The following is a 24,969-nucleotide window of genomic DNA, read 5'->3' as shown; positions in this document are numbered from 1 at the left end:
TGTTTGGAATTTTTTTTATTTAAAAATGAACAAAAAGTGTCTTACGTCAAGGCCTCACTTTCATTTTTCTCTTTTTAATTAAATGTAGCTGCTTTTTTGTTCTCTAAACACCACACTTCACCTTTCTCACAGCTAGACTTATTACTTTCTTTGGTCTCCTTCTGTCAACAGTATTTCATATCCTCCTTCGAAAACATGTGCTTTTTCTGCGGCGGATAAATTATTTGTTCGCCACTTCCTACCTTTCTGCTTTAAGTCCTGAATCTGACACCCTATATTTCCATCCTCTATTAAAATATTATAGTGATTTTATTATTCTTTCTGTCACTTTCCTGTTCATGTTTCATTCATCATCTAAAGCATCTTGTCTTGTAACCGACAGACAGTTGAACTCTGCTCGTTCTCCGAGAAATATTCCATGTGAGCTCTGTGCTCTAAAGGACTTTGCCAGAATACACTACATGCACTTTCAACTCTGCAGATAATCTATTTCCATCCTGGTCACCACCGTGCTGTGAAGCTCCTTTTTATCCTGTGGTTATGATCATAATTTTTCTTGTGCTTTGGGTGGGGAAGATGCTGGTTTTGTTTTTGACGTACTATATTTTTTTCCTGGTGTCTCGCAGGTCATTGCCCTTGCAGACGCGGCAGAGGAGAACCGGACGGCACTGTGCCAGGCGTTCACTCGGCTCCGCAGTGCCACCCACCTGATCATACTGCTGACCAGGCTGTGGCAGGGCCTGGGCAAAGAGCAGACCACCATCCTGGAGGCCACCCTCCTTCCCCTGCTGCAGGACACCCCCCAGCTAGTAAGCCGCACACCCAAAGCTGAGCGACACCATCTGCTGTAGAATCAATTATGTTATTATAGATTGCCAGGTTTTTACCCTAGATTTGATTAACTGTATGCATCCTAGTGCTGTGCCTATCAGACACATGACCCTGGTTTTAGGATAGAAAGATTATGAATCAATTGGAAAGATTAACTGATTAGGTAGTGCAAAGTATGCAGATCATGAAAAATCACTGGTGCTACTTGGAATAATATTATTTGTACCACTCATAACTTTAATGGTCTATTAAGAATTTCTCTTCTAAGCCCCTCTCCAGTGTTGAGCTTCACGTTGACCCACGGGGCTATTCCTGAGGAATGCTGGGCCGTCTTTAGAGAAGTGATGCGTATTTATCCAGTCTGTACCTGGTACTTCCTGTGCGGTGCTCGAATTTCCACCCTGACACTCATTGTAGCTTCTCCACTCAGTAATGCTTCACAGGACTGCTCTGGCTCGGTGGCATTGGGAGTTACCTGTGGAGGCTGACACACAACACTTAATTTATGTTCCTGGTGGTGGACTAAGCCCTTGACCTCTTGGTCTTGCCCTAACCCCCTTTCCATTTGGTAATGTAAATATACAGCCACTTCCTAATCCGCTGAAAAGCCTCTAAGTGTTTTTCACTTAAAGGAAACTTTCTCCAGCTGGTTATTGACAGGCAGGAATGTCAGCGTGGCAACCTCTCCTTTCATGCGATGGCTTGATTTATTTAATAATTACCCAGGAGTTCCTCTGTGTTTTACGTGTCCTGTACAGATCTGCGTAGTGTGACCTCACCGTCTGATCCTCAACACTGCACTGTTAGTTGTAAAATAGTGTTCATTGCAAGGGATTTTACACTTATAGAGCAGCTGTTTGACATCCAACTGGCTAGCCTAAGTGCTGTAGACATTCCTGGTTGAAGGCACAATTTCCTTAAATTTGTAAAGTAAAATATACTGGAAAAAACATTTTTATTTTTTTTCTATTTATTTAAGTCTGAACAAAAAATCTTAAGTACTGTATTTTATTATGCACTCAGTACTAACAGCTTTGCGCAATACTTTCTGGATTCCCCTTCACTTCACTCAGTGGGGAGTTACAGCTACTGTTATTTAATGACAGTATGGGAATACACCACACAATTGAATCCCTTTCAGTAAAACTTGTCACTTCATAGCTTTTAGTGTTGAATGATGAAATATTTATGCTTTTTTACACTTTTATAATTTGTTTAATATATCATATAAAAAGCATACCTTCTGTGGTAATGATTATGTATCGAAAGTGACATCTCTGCCCACCATTAAAACCCTCTGAACAGTCCTTGTGCAGCCTGGTAACACTGGTGTTGAGGAGAATGTGTAAGAGGAGAAGCAACACATATATTTTTTCAAGTCTCTGTTTCGAAAGTCTGTTATTACCGTAGAAAGCCATTCACTTAATGAACAAATTGAGGAGCAAGGGTCAGTTGACTTCCCTTCTGTCTTGGATTTCTTTGTAAAGACACATGCATTTCTTAGAGAAAGTCTCGGTTTTCTCGCTTGGACTGAATACTTTTCTATTGATCAGTCTGCATTAACCAATAAAACACAGGAGTAGACACTTTAAAAATTGTTATCTTTTCAGTACAACACAGGTTCAAATCACTGACTTTTGCTGCAGTGCACCGACAGCCATAGTTCATGTCCTGGAAGGGTGAAATCTAGTTTGAAATCTCAGAGATGGGTTTGCCAAAGTTAACAGAACTGCAGACACTACTGAGCTCAAAATGCCTCAGCTGGCATTTTAATTTACTGAAATAGCTTTATATACCCGGCCAAAATAGCAGTGTGATTGCTGCCATGACCATCTGGCAAAAATGAAATGTGAAAACATTGGGCAAAAAATTAAATAATCAAATTGGGAAAAAAACTATATACAAATAATAAAAGTTGTGGTTAAGGGTTGGTTTAGGGTAAATAACCTTGAGTTCACCCCTACTGCAGTCCAATGGTGCTTGCTGTACTTTTTCAAATGTATCCATTAACAAAAAGAAGCCTGTTGCAAAAGCTGCTTTTTGAAGCAGTGCGATTTTTCAACGCTCTCACTGCTTCCCAGGCATTGCGAGCATTGAATCCCTCTTGAATTCAAATGCGTGGAGGGGCTGAGTGCAAAGAAAAAGAAAGCCCTGTTTTAAGCAAGCGTAATCTGAATCCTGACTCAAACCCTTTCACGTCTCTCCGGCCTATGTCTCTCGTCTTCAGCACCAGTCCCTCTGGTAGAACGAGGTCAAATACCCACCAGTCCCAAACCGCCACTAAGCATTCACACTTCACTTCAGTTCATTACTTTCCCTAACCATGTGTTTTATATTATCTATCCCCCTTGAAACCTGCAAAATCAAAGGGTTATGCCACAGATATGCGGCTATGTCTCCTGGGCAGTATAGCCAAAGAGTCACAGTACTGCCCCCAGCCTACTTCACCTCTGAAGTCTTCTATTTGCAGAACCAGCACCCTTCCTCTGGCTGCCCTAGGCAGTTTAACTATTTTGATGTTTTGAACTCTATTATACAGTGTCTGTCTAAACGTGAAACTTTCAAGTAGGATAGTAGCCAATGACAAATGTGTATATTATCTGGACCATGCAGACAACACACAAAACTGTGATATATCCCTTTAAATATGTATGCTGCCTGGGTCTATAAAAACTGTGGAGCAAGGGGTTCAATAGGCTTGACGTTTGTATTGCTTTATTCCGTGATCAGATGTAATCAGTTGCAAGGGTTGGAAGGACATGTAGAAGGGGATCAGATCTCCTCTGACCAGAAGGAGTTAAATAATTCACTGACACCCCTTTGGAAGCCAGGTGTTAAAGTAGTTGGTGTTGAATCACAAATGGAAATTGTATGGAACAAAAAAAATGAACAATCCGTGTTGCCTATGAAATGTGCCTGGGGTTCAATATTTTGTCAAGTTAACATAACAGTTCCTTTTATAGTGCTAATCCACTGAGCAAACACTTGTGGTCGGGGGAAATCAAAAGAAATTGCCAGGGACATGGCACAGGGATTCTGTGAACTTCCCCTTCTGTCTGCTCATTCTTTTTTCTCATAGACTTTCAGGAGACAGCATTCACCTCAGTCCCTGCAAACAAACACTCTCATTTGTATTATCCCCTTTTCTCCCGAGAAGCCAACAATGTACCTTTCTCTGGCTCAGCCAAGTGTAAAGTCATTTATTTTCCTTCGCAGACTCTTTCTGACACCGTGCTCTTACATTTTCTAATCTCCCAAACTAAATAATTACATTTCCCTTTGTGGAATTTGACTTATTTTAATGCCTCTTGTCTTTGCCCTTGAATCCAGGTGAGGTTTATCTTGATCATGCCAGAACCCTTTTTTGTGTTATTGCCCTTTAATGTAAATATACCTTGAATGTTCTTTCTGATAAGTGACACACTTTGGAGTTATACAACTGTAGGAAATGTCACTTTGTTTTGTATTATTTTCCCTAAAACAATGTCTGTGTCTGTGAGTGATGAATTTGTTAGAGATTGTGATATGTGGCCCGTGTTTCAGAAAAGGCTGCATCTGGTTGCTGGGGCTGCATTATAGTCACAGGGCCTAGCATAGCAGAACTCACACAGGACTGATAGCACGAGTTCACAAGGCAGGTGCTTTCTGTGCACAAGACCGCACACATTACTGATGACTCATGAGCAACAGTTGGAACTAATGACAACACCCTGTCAAAAAATCTGAAAAACATTGGCTAAGTTCAGTTTTGTGTCATACAGAACAATTTGTGAGCGTTGTGATGGATTGCTATGAAAACAAATTGAAAAGCATATTGTTGGTGTGTCTGTTGATTAGTTTTAATTCTGTTGTTACATGGCATTACTGTGGTATTGCTTAATCTTTGGGAGAACTGAGTTGCTACTCAATTTATATGTTACTTCAGACTTGACCCTAATGGAAATCTGCTGAGCCACCATTTCCGCAACCCAGAGTTAAATGTTAATAAGCATGGTTAGAAATGAGTCAATATTAATAATGATCTTTTAAGGGTTTTTAAAATCATAAAAGAGGCACTGTCAATCTGCAGTCCCCCTGAGTAAAATCTTCCTGAGCTGTTGTCAGATTTCATGTCCGTTTTCCACGTTCTCCAAGTCTCTTATGCATGGCCGAGGGAGAGAGACAGTGCCTGCTCTGAGCGTGCATCAGTGTTGCAGAAGTATTGTTTACAGAGCAACGAAGCTAATGTCACCCTTGCCCTGGCACTTCGCCTGCACTTGAACATGTGCAGAACAGACAAGGCTGCACTTTTCTGCCTAATGCGCAGGCTGGCAGCTCTCCCCAGTCCAGCAACCTCGAGAGTAAACAGCCGTGCAGTGTCAGGGGGTAGAGAGGTCCGCTCTGTCCTTCCCCGGCTGTAATATTGGAAGGACTTACATCTTAAGCTGTCTACTCATTAGGATCCCCAAGCCCATTGCACTTGGTCTTTCTAACTTGTGTGGCAAACCATACTGGGCTGGACTTACTATATATGTATATACAGTGAGGGGAAAAAAGTATTTGATCCCCTGCTGATTTTGTACATTTGCCCACTGACAAAGAAATGATCAGTCTATAATTTTAAGACAGAATAACAACAATAAAATCCAGAAAAAAGCATTTCAAAAAAGTTATAAATTGATTTGCATGTTAATGAGGGAAATAAGTATTTGACCCCTTCGACTTAGTACTTGGTGGCAAAACCCTTGTTGGCAATCACAGAGGTCAGATGTTTCTTGTAAATGGCCACCAGGTTTGCACACATCTCAGGAGGGATTTTGTCCCACTCCTCTTTGCAGATCCTCTCCAAGTCATTAAGGTTTCGAGGCTGACGTTTGGCAACTCGAACCTTCAGCTCCCTCCACAGATTTTCTATGGGATTAAGGTCTGGAGACTGGCTAGGCCACTCCAGGACCTTAATGTGCTTCTTCTTGAGCCACTCCTTTGTTGCCTTGGCTGTGTGTTTTGGGTCATTGTCATGCTGGAATACCCATCCACGACCCATTTTCAATGCCCTGGCTGAGGGAAGGAGGTTCTCACCCAAGATTTGACGATACATGGCCCCGTCCATCATCCCTTTGATGCGGTGCAGTTGTCCTGTCCCCTTAGCAGAAAAACACCCCCAAAGCATAATGTTTCCACCTCCATGTTTGACGGTGGGGATGGTGTTCTTGGGGTCATTCCTCCTCCTCCAAACACGGCGAGTTGAGTTGATGCCAAAGAGCTCGATTTTGGTCTCATCTGACCACAACACTTTCACCCAGTTCTCCTCTGAATCATTCAGATGTTCATTGGCAAACTTCAGACGGGCCTGTACATGTGCTTTCTTGAGCAGGGGGACCTTGCGGGTGCTGCAGGATTTCAGTCCTTCACGGCGTAGTGTGTTACCAATTGTTTTCTTGGTGACTATGGTCCCAGCTGCCTTGAGAACATTAACAAGATGCTCCCGTGTAGTTCTGGGCTGATTCCTCCACTAGGTGAGATCTTGCATGGTGCCCCAGACCGAGGGAGACTGACAGTTATTTTGTGTTTCTTCCATTTGCGAATAATCGCACCAACTATTGTCACCTTCTCACCAAGATGCTTGGCGATGGTCTTGTAGCCCATTCCAGCCTTGTGTAGGTCTACAATCTTGTCCCTGACATCCTTGGACAGCTCTTTGGTCTTTGCCATGGTGGAGAGTTTGGAATCTGATTGATTGATTGCTTCTGTGGACAGGTGTCTTTTATACAGGTAACGAGCTGAGATTAGGAGCACTCCCTTTAAGAGAGTGCTCCTAATCTCAGCTCGTTACCTGTATAAAAGACACCTGGGAGCCAGAAATCTTGCTGATTGATAGGGGATCAAATACTTATTTCCCTCATTAACATGCAAATCAATTTATAACTTTTTTCAAATGCGTTTTTTCTGGATTTTGTTGTTGTTATTCTGTCTCTCACTGTTAAAATACACCTACCATTAAAATTATAGACTGATCATTTCTTTGCCAGTGGGCAAACGTACAAAATCAGCAGGGGATCAAATACTTTTTTCCCTCACTGTATACATACATACATACATACATACATATACACTCACCTAAAGGATTATTAGGAACACCTGTTCAATTTCTCATTAATGCAATTATCTAACCAACCAATCACATGGCAGTTGCTTCAATGCACTTAGGGGTGTGGTCCTGGTCAAGACAATCTCCTGAACTCCAAACTGAATGTCTGAATGGGAAAGAAAGGTGATTTAAGCAATTTTGAGCGTGGCATGGTTGTTGGTGCCAGACGGGCCGGTCTGAGTATTTCACAATCTGCTCAGTTACTGGGATTTTCACGCACAACCATTTCTAGGGTTTACAAAGAATGGTGTGAAAAGGGAAAAACATCCAGTATGCGGCAGTCCTGTGGGCGAAAATGCCTTGTTGATGCTAGAGGTCAGATGGGCCAACATTTCTAAAGAATGCTTTCAGCACCTTGTTGAATCAATGCCACGTAGAATTAAGGCAGTTCTGAAGGCGAAAGGGGGTCAAACACAGTATTAGTATGGTGTTCCTAATAATCCTTTAGGTGAGTGTATATATATGTATATATGTGTGTGTGTATGTATATATTTATGTATATATGTGTGTGTGTATGTATATATATATATATGTATATATGTGTGTGTGTATGTATATATATATATGTATATATGTGTGTGTGTATGTATATATATATATATGTATATATATGTGTGTATGTGTATATATATATGTATATATGTGTGTGTATGTGTATATATATATGTATATATGTGTGTGTGTATATATGTGTGTATATATATATATATATATATATATATAATGTGTGTGTGTGTGTGTGTGTGTGTATATTATAATATAAAAAAAAATCTCCCTGAGGCAATAAGACAGCACTTAAACGCCCACTACATTAAATACGATCTGTAATGGTAAGGAAGGGAATAATCTGCTGCCTTTTCTAGCTACAACTGTTAGCCCAGAATATGATATGTCATTAATCATTCTGAAGTAATGGGGGGGAGAGAAACACTGAAAATAGCATGAAAGGACTGTAATTAGTTTTGAACTCTGCCTTTAAAATACATATATTTGCGGATCATTTACCTTCCAGTCCCCATTAAGTAGACTTTTACCTTATAGCCATTGGCCTTGTATGTTCATGCTGAAGTGAGAGCTTTAAACCTACTTCAGTAGGAAAAGCAAAACACTGGTAATTAAAGGGAGAACTCTAAAGTTGTCTTTGTCTGCTTTTCTTTTACCTGGAGTGATCCCCTTTTCTTATATGAACGTCTTGTTTTTTATATTGGCAGGATGGTTTCTACACATCTGAGGGAGGGGCACAGGAGACATATCCTGAATAGTGCTTGCAATTGGCCAGGGTTTGTTTTTTTCATGTTGGCTAATATAACTAATATAAACTGAAGCCTGGAAAAGACACACAGGGGAAAAAAGTCCTAAAGGCCTTTACTCCACTGCTTTTATGACACCCCACCACCTTAATTTAGTGCAGAGTATTTTTGCTTAAATGAGGGCAAAGGAATCCGAGGCTTCCCTTTTTGGTTTGAAAGTCAGTGGAAACGGTATACAGGAGACCTGCAACAGTAATACCAAATTGGACTTATTAATTACCTTATTAAGCTGATACAAGATTTAATTATAAGTTAAAACTAACGCACATAATCCAATCAATACAAAATATAGCATGTGGCCAGTATGGGCTTTTAGTTATAGTTTAAGTTTATTCTGAAAGTCATAGATTGTCATCGCATTGATTTAAGAGCATCAATCTGAACCATCACTTCCGTCATTACCTTTTACTTTGCAGTAGTAAGAATTACAAGTGTTGTGAAAGCCGTGTCCTTGATGTTTTGCTTTGGCCTTTTTCATGGGGGAAAATTTCCAGTGTTTATGTATAGACACAGTAGTGAGTAACTCACCTGCATGAAAGTATGGACGTCTTCCGCCTTGGTTTAATTGAGCAAGAGAAACACTATAAATCCTGAAGATAACAGACTCTCCCTTGTCATCATCATTACTAGGTTGATTACCTGTCATTAAGGCTTCTTAAGGGCTATCTTCATGGCGGCAGGACAGCCCTGTAGCCTGTGGTCAGAGCACCTGTCAGAGGTGTGCAGCAGCTTTCACAAGAGCCATTTTTCACAGCGCTTCTTCATTATCCTTATGCACAGAGACACAATTTACTGCTCTGTGAACAAATGACTGTGGTGTTGTTTTCAAGAATAAGCCCTAAGGGTCAGGACTGGAGTGTGGGTCAAATATAGTCTATTCTGTGCGTAGTTTGAAAAAAAAAAAAAAGAAAAAAATGGGATGAAGTGCAAATAACCTTTAATTGATTCCCTACGCATACCAGTCATCCTAGTTCATTGTTTCACCTCAGGTAGTGACCTTCGTGTGAACATTGCTCAGAAAATATAGCACAGATACCATTCGAAATCAAAGCTCTTAATGTAGAAGATTCCCGGAATGAAGTAACTGCTGAGAGCAGTGGGCTTCCCTGCACACTGCCTTCCTGCATTTACTAACCCTGCACTGCAACTTGAGATCAGTTATTCCAGTGATTCCAGCTTGAGTCATGGCTAAATTATAACTTAACTGTTTAATAGTGGTTTTCCTAAAATAGTATGAATTGCAACATGGGAGAAAATATTATTATTTCTATGGTAAATGATCAGATTTGTCCAAGTGCTGGAAAGTTTTACCCTATAATTAATCCTTTCTCCAGTTTGTTTATTTTTATATACAGTCATGTTTATTTACTCAGATTTAATTTTAAGTGCCCCATATTATCGGTTCATGGAAAAGTTTTAATTTCTAAAGATACTCAAAAAGGATTAATTTAAACTTGATTCACGATCAGTCCAGGTTTTTAGGTCAGATAATTTGGCCTTGTTATTATTCTTAATGTGTAAAGCAACTCCTGATTTTTTTATTTCCGTTACAAGGACTATAACTGTAGTGTACATAGTGGACCAGTAGGTGGCACACTGCACTATGGACCAGAAACCAATGTCTCAGTGTGGTCACAGGGGGCACTGCAGTGTAGAAGCTTTGCTCTTTTGTCTGAAATGAAAATTCAAGCATCTGTTTCTGCTGTCCACAATTAAGATCCAGGAGTGTCTCTCCTGCCAAAAGTCCCCTAGACTTAAGTCAGGTTGGTGCTTATTTCCCGTTGCACCCTCCAGTTAGTGAAGTCTCCACGCTTTAACTTCTCAGTGCTGAGCTGGACTCTATTGCTACTTCTTCAAATCCTACATGTGTGTCACATCAGTGTTGGCATTTCAGATATGTACTCTGGAACCCTAGGTTGTCACGAAATGCTCAATACATGTTGCGCTAGCTCTTCTGTATGAAGGCCAGTAGCAGATCACAGCAGTGTCTGATGGTTACCTTCCCTCTCTGTTGAGCAGGGCTGGGAGGAGAGTGTGGATGCAGCCATCTCCCACCTTCTGAGGACCTGCTTGTCCCGGAGCTCAAAAGACCAGGCACTGAACCTCAGCAACAGCCAGCTCTCCATGCCCAAAGACACCAGCAAGCTGAAGAAACACATCACCCTGCTCTGTGACCGGATAGGCAAGGGAGGCCGCCTCTCGCTCTCTGCCGAGTCGAACGCACAGGTGCCCATTGTGATGCCAGGTAGGAGGTTAACCTTTTCTATATGATGTACCTTGCTGTTGTGAACTTCACTCAATATGTCATATTTTTATTTATTTTGTTTTCTTAAGATCCTGTGATATCTCCAGAACACTGTTCTCATTAAATCAAAATGAGTGGGGGCCAAATGTGTGTGTGGATATTAGTGTGTTTTAACAATAAGGATCCTCTTAAATGCAATTTTGGGTAATCTGGAAGGCAGATATTGTGTTTGGAAGGGTCAGCCCTATCAGTACTTTATTCAGTTTGACATGGACAACATTATATTTGAGACGCATTTTGTTACTGAGTAATACACTTTACTGACAGTTAAAAATCAATCAACTTTAAATTAAATGCATAGTAAACTGGTTGGTTTGGTTCATTTTATTAATATATTTGTTTCACTAGGCTTTTTACCTTCTTTATAAAAAGAGAAATTGTACATTGAAATTATGCACGTAGAAAGAATGTTTAACAGAACAAAAAATTGGGGAGCTACCAAGATCTCCTTACGCCAAGCGTGATTAATTTGCGCCATTGCCGCGCCAATTTGGCTTAATGCAATTCTCCAGAATGAGCTCCATGTGTTTTAAACAGGTCTGCTGCTTCAAAACGGGCCTCGACCTCTTCTCCGGCACAGTGACAGGTTGTTCTGACCTGCCTCTTTCAGTAAAATGTGAAAGCACTTTATTTTGTGAAATCATGATTTTGAACAGTAACAATAACAATATCCTTCATCTTGTTATTGCTTTCACTGTGCTTTAGTTCATGAGAAACCTCACTGCTGAAGACCTCCCTTGCTCAAGCATGGGGGTGTGTTGAGAAAAGCAAAAGGAAAATGACCTGGCTGAAAAGCAATCCTTAATTGCTGGTACACAAACGTCGCTGGTGGTGCAGTTACACTATTTAAAATATTTGCAGTTAATGGCCTGTGACAGGGTTCACCACTCTCCGGGGAATATAAAAAGTTATCTCTGTTTGCTCTGGGACACCTGGATCTTTGGCTTCCCAGCAGCCACTGGTGTGATGCTGAGGTTCTGCTTGTTTAAAAGCTATTGTTTTAAAAGAAACTGACAAAGAAAACCAATGCTTTGGCATTTGTGAATCTCTGACAGCATGAGATTATTTGTGAAACCCAGGGACAGCACACAGGATACTGTGGGTCTGGGTTGTGTAATAATTCGAAGAATAAACAATGTGTGTCTGCTCCAGCTGCTGTTTGTTGCGCTAAAGGACCCTGCCTTAGTGCTTTTGTTTCCAGTAACTACACAGACGTTTAGTGTTTATTTTATTTTACTTGGTTCTGCTCAAGAAAGAAGGTAATCGCTGGGGTCTGGGTGGGTCATTTTATTTATTTATTTATTTATTTATTTATTTATTTATTTATTGTGTTCTCTTTTCACAAACCTGGAATGGTTGAAAGATCACTTATTTTGCACAATGAACTGACAGGCTGCCTCTTGGTCCAGTAGCCTGTCAGTACAGCCATTTCAGGAGATTTTCTGAGTCCCCAGACTAGCAGTTTGACAGGAGGCGGCATTGTTCTGCCATCTAGATTAATGTGGGGAAGTGATGATTAGAGATGCCTCAAAGCCAGTCCTGTGGCAGTGAGATTGGCCAGGTAATGTCTGAGGTAGGCCACTTTGATCAGCCATTTCAGTCCTCTTCACATCCCAACAAAACTACAAGATTGAGATCTCCCCTAATCCTTTATGGACATATCCAGACATTTTTCTGGCCATAGGAATTTTATTTGAACCCCTCACCATCACATATTTCTATAAACCAGAACAAAAGCTGACATATCCCATAACTTTTTTTTTTTTTTACGGTATACATACTTATATATTTTGTTCATCTGCGTTAACCTGCTTCAACTACAGACGTCTGTTTGTTTTGGTCCAAAAGGGAGAGGAAGAGAGTTTAAGAACTAAATTCCCTTCTATTTGTTTTACAGTAGCATTTCTCTAAAACCCTTGATGCTACAGACTATTTTGCATTTATTGCGTTTTCTTGGTAGTGATTAAACCAGATTGTTTGTCTTTCTGAAATACTAATACATTTGTTTAGTACTTTTCAGCACCACTTTTCTATGAACAGCGACCAAATATTTTTGTCAGTGGCATCTACCGTGACACTATTGCTCACTGCTTGTCTCTTCGACTATAAGATGTAAAGATTTTGTGGATTTCCAAAGTTGAAAAAGATTAAAACAGTGTTACTTTTTTTATCCTGACATGCCGTTTTGCCATTCATGTGTACAATTTGGAGGTTAACCAGATATGGGGGAATAGAATATGCTGTTTGTGCCAAGGTTTATACAGCCCTTTTCTCCTTCAACAGTCTCAAGACTTAGCAATAGAATCCTGATCTTGATGATGAAAGGTTAGTAATGCACAGAGGATTTATTCTACCATATTTCGCAGAGCTGTTTCCAATCAGAAGAATTCTAAGAAGGCATGTGGTCGATCTTTCATTACATTTTGTGAGCAAAATGTATTTACTGAACTCATTTTCTCCATTTGAATACTTTCCTGCTTGTAGAGAGAGAGAGAGAGAGAGAGAGAGAGATGGAAATTATACAGTGAGCATACTTTAACACTTAATAGCATTGGTAATAATAATCTGGGTTCTTCAGTTTATTTCTTCAACATCTGTAGATGTACGATTGTTAGGCTAGCATGGACATTTACTGATCATGCAGGGAGCCTTTACCTCGGTTAAGAGATCTTTCCCATAAAATCTTTCAAGACCTGTAAAAGAGATGTCTTCTATTCACAGCAGTTTTACGGCCAATACAGTGTCAATGAACTGCTAACCCCTCTCCTTAGTGTGTGTCTGCTACCTTAATGGCCTTGGTTCCAAGTGTCAACCCAGAAGGCAATTGTCCGAATGGGTCATTAAGTCCTAACAAAGGAAAGGGCTTGAAGGGGAGTCTGTGGATTGTGTTCTGCTATTTCTAATGTTTGCTTTAAGTTTAAGCAATCTGCTTGTGAAATTCCCCTCATTCTCCATCTTACTTAGTCTTAAAAGCGTCTGTGTCTTTGTCTTCCTCATTAACACTCTACAACAAGTCCCTGAGATTCCATAACTTCACCCACAGCTGTACAACAATTATAATAAAATAAAGTTTGATGCCAACATATTACTAAGTACTTCTGTATTGTGACATATCCAAATAATGATTTAGCCATTTCTAAACTGGATTTTTGTCAGATTAGAAAAAAGCAATAGATTCAATATCTAGGCTATATTTCCTAACTCCACTGGCAGTTTTATTTGCCTGTGTTAACACTTCACTGTGGATAAAATTGATTATTCCAATTAAAGGTACACTATAGGCAGTTGTTAATTTTAGTAAACATAGATAAACTTCATGTTTAGATTTTCTTTCAGCACATGCTTTTTGCAAATGAGTTGTGCATATGTACAGCTTAGTTTGAATGCAAGAACAACAGTGCCAATGTATAATTAATAATGAAAACTAATCTGTGGTCTATAAACAGTCCCTCCTGTGTTCATCTTGAATAGATCGCTCCAAGGACAAGATTCTGGCAGCCCAGTCTTTTCCTCGGCTTTGGTATGGAGCCAAAACATATAACAAATTATACATAACCAAAGTGCTGTCAGTTTTTAACTAAACATTAATTTATTATATAGCCAAAGATGTTGCTTTTTCAAGCGGCTGTAAATACAAAGTATTTATGTTTCCAGCAGCATGGCGGCAGACGTTTCACAAAGTCTGCACTGACATACAACAGCCTTGCTTCATGAAGCTTACTTTCTTTCAGAGAATGTCATGTGTGTGCTTCTGGTTTTTGCTCATCAAGCAAACAAAATATTTAGAGGCAACTGATCGTTACACAGTGGCCAAGCCTCCATCCTGTTCACTAGGGCTCACTCTCCTCTTCCACTCGGGTCCACAGTGTATCTGGCTTGCTCTCTTAGGAAGAAACAGCCCCCTGTCAGCTGGGTGCAACACTGCCAGCCTGTTGCTTTAGTGCACCCTGCATTTTCTCACAGAGCACTTGGCATGTGCAGGGAAACAGAAATGCTATTTATTGTTGTTCACCTTGTCTTCCTGGATTTTCATACTTGGCATCCAGAAGGTTTTTGAACTTGATTGCTGGTTAAACTAACTGCAATGTATGTAGTTTGAAGTGTTTGATAGATCATGGAAACCAGTCAGTGAGAATAGCAGATGCATTATACATAAATATATGTAATAATAATAATAATATGTAATAGTATGTTTCAGCCTCTATTATTGGAGTTGTTGTCATTGTTACAGAAATCCTGTTTATTAATAGTTATCAAGCAGTTCAAATTAACAATAACCACTTGGTTAAAAGCTTAGTGAGCCGGGGACTGAGAGTGAAAACAGTCCCAGAATTCCACAGTGAGAAGACCTCTGTAGCATTTGAGTGCATCAGCTGCTGGCTGAGAAGGGTTTCCGTTCAACGCACTCATCTGTACAGCTGTTGAGGAGGAGAGATGGACCTTGTAAAATGTTCACCAAGAATAAAAGAAAAGATCAAGGGAGAAAAAATGTATGACATTTTGAAAGTGAAATTAAACGGTTAAAGAAAAATGTAAACCTCCTATCGTTGGATTAGGATAACAATCAAGGATTGGTCAATAACCCCAAAGCAGTCGGGTTTCTGAAGTGATTTTGCTGAGTAGCCAAAAGCTAACATACAGTGAAATAGTACATAAGAGTGGTTAGTGTCCCATGATCCCATTATGGTGGCCACCAGTGGGGAAAGCAAGGATATCCACCCCGTCACCTGAACTTCAGTTTCCAAGTTTGTTACACAGGCTTTGGTACAAATCAGTCTGTGACCTCACCACACACCCTGATAACTGACTCGGTTAAATAATACATCTGAACCCCAGCGCAGGAGTCTGTGTTATCATGCCTGCACTCATTTCCTGAGGTAGTGATCCCACTGCAGGAACCCCTAGCGTGTGGGCTGTTTGCCTTCCTCTGCATTATCAGAAAATGTATGGCTGCAATTGATAATATTGTGGAAGCTTTTGTGTTATGTAGCCGGGATGACGAGAACCTTACATTGAAGTCAGGATTTAGGAATAACGGCAGATTAATATATGTATGTATGTGTGTGTATGTGTGTATATATATATATATATATATATATATATATACACTCACCTAAAGGATTATTAGGAACACCATACTAATACTGTGTTTGACCCCCTTTTGCCTTCAGAACTGCCTTAATTCTACGTGGCATTGATTCAACAAGGTGCTGAAAGCATTCTTTAGAAATGTTGGCCCATATTGATAGGATAGCATCTTGCAGTTGATGGAGATTTGTGGGATGCACATCCAGGGCACGAAGCTCCCATTCCACCACATCCCAAAGATGCTCTATTGGGTTGAGATCTGGTGACTGTGGGGGCCAGTTTAGTACAGTGAACTCATTGTCATGTTCAAGAAACCAATTTGAAATGATTCGACCTTTGTGACATGGTGCATTATCCTGCTGGAAGTAGCCATCAGAGGATGGTTACATGGTGGTCATAAAGGGATGGACATGGTCAGAAACAATGCTCAGATAGGCCGTGGCATTTAAACGATGTCCAATTTTGGTGAGCTTGTGCAAATTGTAGCCTCTTTTTCCTATTTGTAGTGGAGATGGGTGGTACCCGGTGGGGTCTTCTGCTGTTGTAGCCCATCCGCCTCAAGGTTGTACGTGTTGTGGCTTCACAAATGCTTTGCTGCATACCTCGGTTGTAACGAGTGGTTATTTCAGTCAAAGTTGCTCTTCTATCAGCTTGAATCAGTCGGCCCATTCTCCTCTGACCTCTAGCATCAACAAGGCATTTTCGCCCACAGGACTGCCGCATACTGGATGTTTTTCCCTTTTCACACCATTCTTTGTAAACCCTAGAAATGGTTGTGCGTGAAAATCCCAGTAACTGAGCAGATTGTGAAATACTCAGACTGGCCCGTCTGGCACCAACAACCATGCCACGCTCAAAATTGCTTAAATCACCTTTCTTTCCCATTCAGACATTCAGTTTGGAGTTCAGGAGATTGTCTTGACCAGGACCACACCCCTAAGTGCATTGAAGCAACTGCCATGTGATTGGTTGGTTAGATAATTGCTTTAATGAGAAATTGAACAGGTGTTCCTAATAATCCTTTAGGTGAGTGTGTGTGTGTATATATATATATATATATATATATATATATATATATATATATATATATATATATATATATATATATATATATATAGATTCTCTCTCTCTCTCTCTCTCTCTCTCTCTGCAGCATAATCATAACTGTCCCTCCTGTGTTGCACAGTTGCCTTATCTGGAGCGCACGTACAAGTACAGCTGTCCATCATGGGCTGGGAATAAATGTGCTAATGAAGGAAACAAACAAAGAGAAAATTAGAGTTCGTACATGATTATTGTACAAAGCTTTTAACATCAATCCTATTCCCCTGGTGCTCTTCCCCAGTCCATCTCCAGCAGCTGGGATCTGTAGATAGAAGATGATATCATAGTGTCCTCTCCCAGCGCCTCACTCTAGAAAAATGGGATGGATGGGGCTGTGCTCTGAAAGGTGACCTCAGCAATCCGTTTAGAGGGTTGCCTATTAAAGTTAATCTGATTGCTTTTATGATTGGGTACGCTGCATTCTTCATATAGTTATCAGTATGACATCATTACAAGCCAATTGGAATCCCCTCTGTGTTCAGTGTCTTTATAAAGGTGTTTTTTAAATGCCTCTCTTCCCCCACCCTCAATAAGAAACCTTTATGGTTGCACAAGGAATGATTATAAATTAAATGTAAGGGCCTAATATGAAGTAACCTTCTCCCAGGTTGTAAATGCATGGTAGAGACAGGTTGTCCTTTTGCGTTATCAGTCTGATTTGTAGTTTCCTTCTTGGTTTCGAAGGAATGTTGTAAATAATATATCCGTTTATTTTTTAACGATACTGGCGATAGTGCATATATTACCTGATTGTTGGGCTGTAACCAGTGTGGGTTGTATCACCTGCAATTGCTGCAATTCCAGTGTAGAAGGCAACACAGCTGGCAAAGCTGTCTTTAGGGTCTAATCCGCTTTCATTCACTTGTTTTTGATCTCAAGGCCAGGCCTTAAATCTCTATGGAAGTGCAGCAAAATATTATAGTCCTGCTCATGGTTACTGTCTTTATGATGTGTTCAGCAGGCATTCTTTTGCTACACCTTCATTCCCTACATAATGTTGGCCTTGGATAACATGTTGGATTGGGCACTTGGTTTTACTGCTGTACTGTGCTTAAAAGCCTGCCGAAAAAAAGCTGGTTCGACAGCAAAACGCATTTACAGTCCCACCTCATTAATGGGAACATTGGGGGCATTTAACTGATGCTTTGCTGGGACTTCTTACTTAATTAAAGGTTTATTAATGCTGACCTTTTGTGACGGTCATGTGTTATTGCCCATGTAGTACAGCTGAGCTATGGAGACGAGCCATCGTTAAAGCTGCCAGGACTTCAAAGTTGGAGCACGATGGCCATTAAAGAGGGATGTTTTTGTGTATTAATCACTTTTCTATTTTAATGGTGTGCTGTCTTCCATGTAACAGTAAGCAGCTGTGTCAGACTGGGCATTAGGGGTTGGGGGGGGGTAATCATTGCCTGAATATACAGTACTATTAAGAGATCAAAGAGAGTTGCCAAGGTTTACAGCTGACTTGAATCCCCATCTTAGCAGAAAGCCTGCTCTCAAAACAATAATAAAAATATATTGTGCATCAAGCCAAGCTTTCTAGCAAGGATTTCATTAGAAGATTGTGTCATCTGAATACTGCCAAACAATGTAGTGTATGCAACAGAAAAAGCAAGCTGCTTGTTTCATGTTACTAGCACTGTTAAACGTGATGTTTGGCATCTTGCGTATTACAGTGTTGACATGGTGGCTCTCTTGCTGTGTGGGCTAATGTTGTCTGGCTGTTAAAATTAGTCCGTTTTAATCCGGCTAAAGTACGACTGCTTGGTGTGAATTCTCAGAAGACTGGTGAAGTTTTTGCAACATTAAGAAAATACTTTTAACACCTAGCAGTGCACATTTTGACAAGTCACTTCAATCCAGATCGCTGTGCTAAATGAAATCCTGCAGCCAACAGATATTTGAGCTGAATAAACCAGGTTACCAGCGATCTCCTGCCCTGTTTATTGTTTTAGTCTTCTCCGTCAATCCAAACTCTGAAGTGTTTTAAGATATATGGTCTGGAGTTCTCACGCAGCTGTATGGACAGCCGTGCCCGTTTTAAAGGAGGATTTGTTTTACACTGCAGATCTGCCTGTTTGTGGAATTCACCATAAATCTGTGCTACTCCCTAGTTCGCACTTTTGGAATGGCTATCAAATGTATTAGACTTGATATGATCTCACCATATGTTCCGCACATTTATCTTGAATTCATTTTTTTGTCTATGATGTTCTTGAGTTTGCATTCACAAGAAAGACTGCACTGCTACTGTATATCACACACTGTGCATTTGTTTTGTATTTTAAGGGGCATGTTTTAAGAAGAAAAAAACATTTTCTGGGTGTCATTTGACTTTAATTCAGTTACTAAGAAGCTCCAATGATATGTGTTCATCTTATTCTTTCAATACTAGCAAAAACTAAAATACAAAATGATCAGCATGTTCCTTCTACGTGTGTGGATAAGATGTCGGACAGATTTTAAACAACATCAAGCTAATCCACTTTGAGGAATGTGAACTTTCGAAAAAGGAGATATGTAATACATTTTTAGTCTGTTTATTCGTATTAAATGCTGTTCAGAATTCAGGAAAGGAGGAGCTGCAACACTGCAGTATTGTAACTCCTCAGAAACCCTTTTACTTCAGCACTATTTTCATAATACAGCTACTCTGAATATGAATGGGTTGGGAAATACCAGTGGGAATATTTCTGGGACCAGAAGCTTTAGGATTATGCTAATTGAATTGTCAACAAGCAGTTTTTCAGTGTTCCTTTGTTAGAATTTGGGAAACAAGGGAATTGGGACTCATTTCGCCCTCCAATCTTTGTGTACTTTGGCCTGGAAAATAACCACCTGTAACAGTGCTTATCCTTGCTATGGAAAGGGTTGTAGATGTAGCAACACAAATTCCCTTAAGAATACATATTTATGGAGCTCAAGGTTTTATATTACCGTGAACTGCATTGGTTTTATTTGTTTTTCCACTCATGTGTGTATTATTTTCTGTGTGATTTTGTTGTTTCTATTTTCTTGGAAGATTTTACAGATTAGGTGACCCAGTAGTTAACTGTGTAATATAAATTACATTTAAAGTATTGCAATTATTATTTATTTTGTTTTCTCTAGATGTGCTACCATGATAGAGATACGATTAGTGAAACAATACCTTCAGCACAGCAGCATTAAACAATGTTTGGTGTTTCCATTGAATAAAACTAACTATGCCAAGTAGCCAATTTGGAAAGTTATATATTTATGTACATAATGTGTTCTAAAGCAGTAGACTGTAAATTTTCAGTTTGCTCCTGTGCCTTTATGACTTCTGAGTAATATGCATTTTAGGGGATAAGTGCTTCATTATGGCAGTGTTTAATACTTATGTGTACAACTCCCCAGGTCTTCTTTCTGAGCAGTAAAAATGGTCAACTTGAACAGAAGAACCCAGCAATAAAATCCTCCATTCCTCTCCTTTTCATTCATAAAACAAGCAGCAATTTTCCCTTATTTAATTATTTTTGGGTTATTGCCTTTTTTTTTTTTTTTTTTTTTTTTTTACATTTCATTTCCATTGGAATCTGCTGACCACAGTTCTCCAGCCAGAGATTATATTGTACTAAGACTGATAAAGGCTCTGGTGCAGATATGTGTAACCCTTACTTCACCGCGATGCTGCAGAAATTAAAACTAAGAACTCTTGAGTTTTAATATCTTCACCGGCTTAAACAAAATGCAGACCAGCATCAGTAATTAAAAGATTTCGGTCTGTTGTTCAATACAAACTATTGAAATTAGCATTTAAAAAAAAAAAAAAAATTGATTTGTTGTTTTTTTGGTTTATTATGTAGGCTATTTATTTTCTTAATAGTTTTAATACAAATAATAACTGCTTTCGATTTTCACTGCATATACCATATTTTTCAATTGTTGTTTGAAAGGCATCTTTGTCATAGTTTGGTAGTGTGTTTTGGGGGGAAACCGTTTTTAATTTTAAAGGCTGTATTTGAGATCATATCTGGCAGTTTCTGAAGACTGGACTTGTTCCAGGTTTATGAGGTTAACTGCTATTTTAGATTCAGTCAAAAAACAAATCAAGAAGAAAGCACTTGTTTGCATGCATTGGGTTACAGATAAATTATCTGGATTTGTTTAGCAAGCTAAGGTTATTGTAATCTTTTGTTTGATACAGTTTAAATTCTGAGGTGCAATCTGGTAGTTCCATTGATTTAGAGATTTACTTAGTGGAGCGTAAGACATAACACAAAAACGCACTTTAACACTGAAATTTGCAGTTGCTTTCTTGATGATCGTAATAGACTGGTATTAAACCAGAAAGACATTTTGAAATCTTTAATGGAACAACACATAACAAAATTGGCATGATATAGGTTATCTGCAGATACCCTCCAATGTAAAAACATATATTCAATTTCTGGAAGAGTTTCTGGTACATATTGCAAAAGGATAAAGTAAATGCTCAAATTTGCATCATAAATGTAAACTGACATGCCAGCACTTCTGCTTTTATTATAAAAAAATGTATAATGTATTTTTAATTATTATTATTAGTGATAGCAAAGAGGTGGGAGACTTAAATAAAGACTAATTAAAAAAAATGAAATTATAATTTGTTTATGGTGGAAAATCAATGTCTTCGTACCGCTGTTCATTTCAAAGGGGATCAGGTGTCTTACTTGATTCCACTGATCCTCCACATCAAAACCCACAAGCAGAAAGCCATGCTCTCCTCCCTGTGACAGTCAGGATTGCCCCAGGCACAGGAGGAGATGTTTCCTGGCCTTATTCAGTTACACCAGGCTTGGAAAAGCCAGATAATTATTGCATTAGGACTCTGGCATCTGCACGCTGCGTTTCTTCAGCACTGAAAATGAACTGCATCTAACCTTACACTAGAAAACCGATCGTATTGTGTGAGGCCTTGGACTGCATCTTGTTTCCGTAATAATTTCCAGACGAGCGTTTCCAGGTGTGACGTTAGCGTGTCGAAGCGCGTCCTCCAGTATGTCACTTCAGGTCAGAAAGTCTATGTTTTGGGAAGATACTTATGTTCATATCTATTCACGTGGGTGTTGGGTTATCTGATGTGAGTGTATACCCTGCACATCCAGAAGAAATGTAAGTGTATATAAACCATCTTATATTGAAGTTAACATTGAGCATTTCAACTAAACACTTATTTACTAACAATGAAAGTTATTTTTGAATTAAAATATTAATTAACTTATGCTTGGATTGTGTGGCCTTGACAAGGAAACATGATGATATCAAAACTTAAGGAGTGTAATGTATTTATTTAAATAGACGACTGTGGTTTTGGTCGATAAGAAAAGCTACTTCCAACCGGACACCACTCAAGCCTTCTTTGCCTGTGAGCTCCCTAATGCCTTATGATCCTGTGACTTAACCTAAATGGTACTTGATTGATAACAGCAACAGAGTAGATTGATAACACGTTCCCATCTACTAAAAATAAGTATCTCCTGATTCCTGTTTTGAATAGGATTACAATCAGTTCGGCTCTGGCCTCATACGGGTTTCAGGGAGGATTACATAATTAGATTTTCTCGCTTGAGTGACGCCATCTTGAACTGAGTTGAGAAGCCTTATAAGTCTGTGGCCCCCTTATTAGTCAGCCACTGTTTAACCCTGTACTACAATGTTCAGTTACTGTGCATCCTCTTCTGTCAATAGCAAGTAGAGCAGCAGGATGACTGTATAGGGTATAAGTGTAGAATATTTCAGAGTTATCTCTAAGTGATAGGCCACAAACGCAGATATGAGTAGGCCGAAAATGGAACGGTACCATCGCACGTACAGAGCACAAGCTTAACATGTTTTGTCAGTAAACGTATGTCATGTCTAAGTTGTGCCTGTGCCACAAAACAACCTGTCTTGCAATCTGTGCCGCCGTGTCTGTTTCAAGTGCGTAACCCTGTCTCGTTGGCCTCTCCCCTTCCCCAGGAGGCTGTGAACCCATCCCCGAGTCCGACCTCGAGGAGGGAGCTGCAGACCAAGACTCTGCTGCTGCCTTCACTAAACGGAGACCTGTTAAGAAGAAAACCAAACAAGGTAAGTCCAGAGAGAACCTACAAATAACAGAAGTGGAGATCATACATCTGATCCACACACACAGTCATATTAGTTGTCATTCTCCTTGCGTTATTGTGCTTGAAACTGTGCACACACTCAAAAAAAAAAAAAGGAATTTGACTTCGATCCCAAGCACGCTAAAGTGTTTTTTCATATATATATATATATATATATATATATATATATATATATATATATATATATATATATATATATATATATATATATATATATATATATATAATGTGCATATTCTCTGTAGAGTATGTGATTAATATATATTTTTGGAAAGCTCCCAACCTATGAGTAATTGCTGAAGTGGCAACATGTTCTGTATTATGATATCCTGTTCATTTTCAGTTTTTATTTATGACTGTTTGTTGGTCACATCATGAAGTGTCTGCTGCCCTTTAGGCTGAATGTGAACATGAACAAAAGGAAAGTAATATCCCTGATGTTACGTCACGGAAATTATTCAAGCTGCATATTAATAGAAAGAGAAAATGGGTTGTGCTACCGTATATGGCATCATAGGAGATAGCGTGGAGCTTTAATTGTTTATGCACATGATTGAAGGAAAAGGATGAAATGCCTTTATCATGCAGCCTATTTATAAAGATGGTTAGCTAATATTAATTTGATATTTGATCCCAAGCTTCTTTATTAGGGACACACGCCCTGCTGTTTATTCCAATCAATACTTCTGTTACAGTAGCGCCTGCACACCATATAAATCTGCCTTGGAACATGTTGACTTTTTCTTGAATGAAAGGAAGGTGTAAGGAAGACTATATACTGTGTTCTGAGATCCCATACTAATTTCTTATACGTCCCAATGATTTGTAACCGTGTCCCCAGGGGCTAAATCTGTCAATGCATAGGAGCTTCATAAGGAAGGGAATGACAACAAACTCCAGAGAAGCGTTTAGAGCGTATATGTTTAATACTCCGAGACTGCCCTCAAGGTAAAAATGTACTTTTTTTTTTTTTTTTTTTTTCTTCATGTGGCTTGGAATCCAGCCATTTCCAATAGGACCGGCCAGATAGTTTTTAAATTAAACAGAGGAATGTTTTTCTATATATATAGATATTTGTCATCGCCATCACACTGTAGTACACTTGGCTGCCTAACTGTAGCTGATGAGGTGTTTTGTAAGCAGTCCTCTGGCAGGATAACAGCCAGGTATTCAGATCTCTCCACAGAAGTTTCCCATACAGAGGCTCCAACAGCTCTACAGTAGAGCAGGCCAACCACTACCCATCACTACCAGCCAGCAACCAAACCATCCCTCTTGCGATTATTTTGTCATTTTGTCTGTGTCATTATAATCAAAGTGGATCTTGAAGTCAAATATGTTTAGAAGTGAAACTCCACTATACAGTGACAAGAAAAATGACTTTCTGTATGACTGTGCAAATTGATAGTATAATATTTACATTTCTCTCAGTGACAGGTTTAAATAATCCTGTATTAAGCATGAGCCTCCCTCTAGCACAGTCAGCTTTGCTTTCATTTCTTTATTGATAGTGAATGTATGAAAGTGGATTTTAAAGATATAAAATGTCAAAGAAGAAAAAAAACTAGAGCTCTGTGTTTGTTGGTACTGGTTTAATTTTTTCCTCCACTGTAAATCTGCTCCAGTTTCACACTAACTTTAGTTTAATTACATTTTCTTGCTAAACTAATTATTAGCAGAAAAGTAGACTTAAACCCCAGTCCACAAAAACCTTTATTTTCTTCAAAAATAGGTTTTGTATCTTTTGTGGGATTTTCTAGTGACAGCTGGGGATAGGTTAATCAGCCAACCCACATTTCAACATTAGAGCCAATCAAGCACAAACACAAATTGCGGATTGCTGTGTCTTGGTATGTCATTTCATACCAAAGCCTCTTGAAGTTAGACTTAAGTTCTTCAGTCTATCATTTATTTGTCTTTTAGTGTTGCACCAAGCTATGATTTAAACAGCTCCCGGATCCTGTGCGCCCTGCTCTTTTTCCTGCAGGTAGTACCAGTTCTCCAGAGATGCTTTCCTCTTGCAGTGCTTTGGCCGTTTGTTTTTTAACTTGAGTCCTGCTCTTCTGAAACATCTGTTTCTACTCTTTGAAC

At 39.4% G+C, this 24,969-nt stretch overlaps 1 protein-coding gene across 2 annotated transcripts in view; it reads left to right on the top strand.

The window, feature by feature from the left end:
• The window catches only part of bbs9 (Bardet-Biedl syndrome 9), a 155,006-nt gene that overhangs the window by 70,668 nt on the left and 59,369 nt on the right, over positions 1-24,969 (top strand). For both annotated transcript variants that reach the window (XM_066690985.1, XM_066690984.1), the window contains exons 19-21: positions 627-809; positions 10,288-10,513; positions 22,733-22,840. In XM_066690985.1, coding sequence (XP_066547082.1) covers positions 627-809; positions 10,288-10,513; positions 22,733-22,840 — 517 coding nt within the window. The remainder of the gene's footprint in view (positions 1-626; positions 810-10,287; positions 10,514-22,732; positions 22,841-24,969) is intronic.

The sequence above is a fragment of the Amia ocellicauda genome, chromosome 18 (assembly GCF_036373705.1).
Source record: "Amia ocellicauda isolate fAmiCal2 chromosome 18, fAmiCal2.hap1, whole genome shotgun sequence".
NCBI lineage: Eukaryota > Metazoa > Chordata > Actinopteri > Amiiformes > Amiidae > Amia > Amia ocellicauda.
The sequence above is the reverse complement of the archived record's forward strand: the minus strand, read 5'-3'. Positions and strand labels throughout refer to the sequence as shown.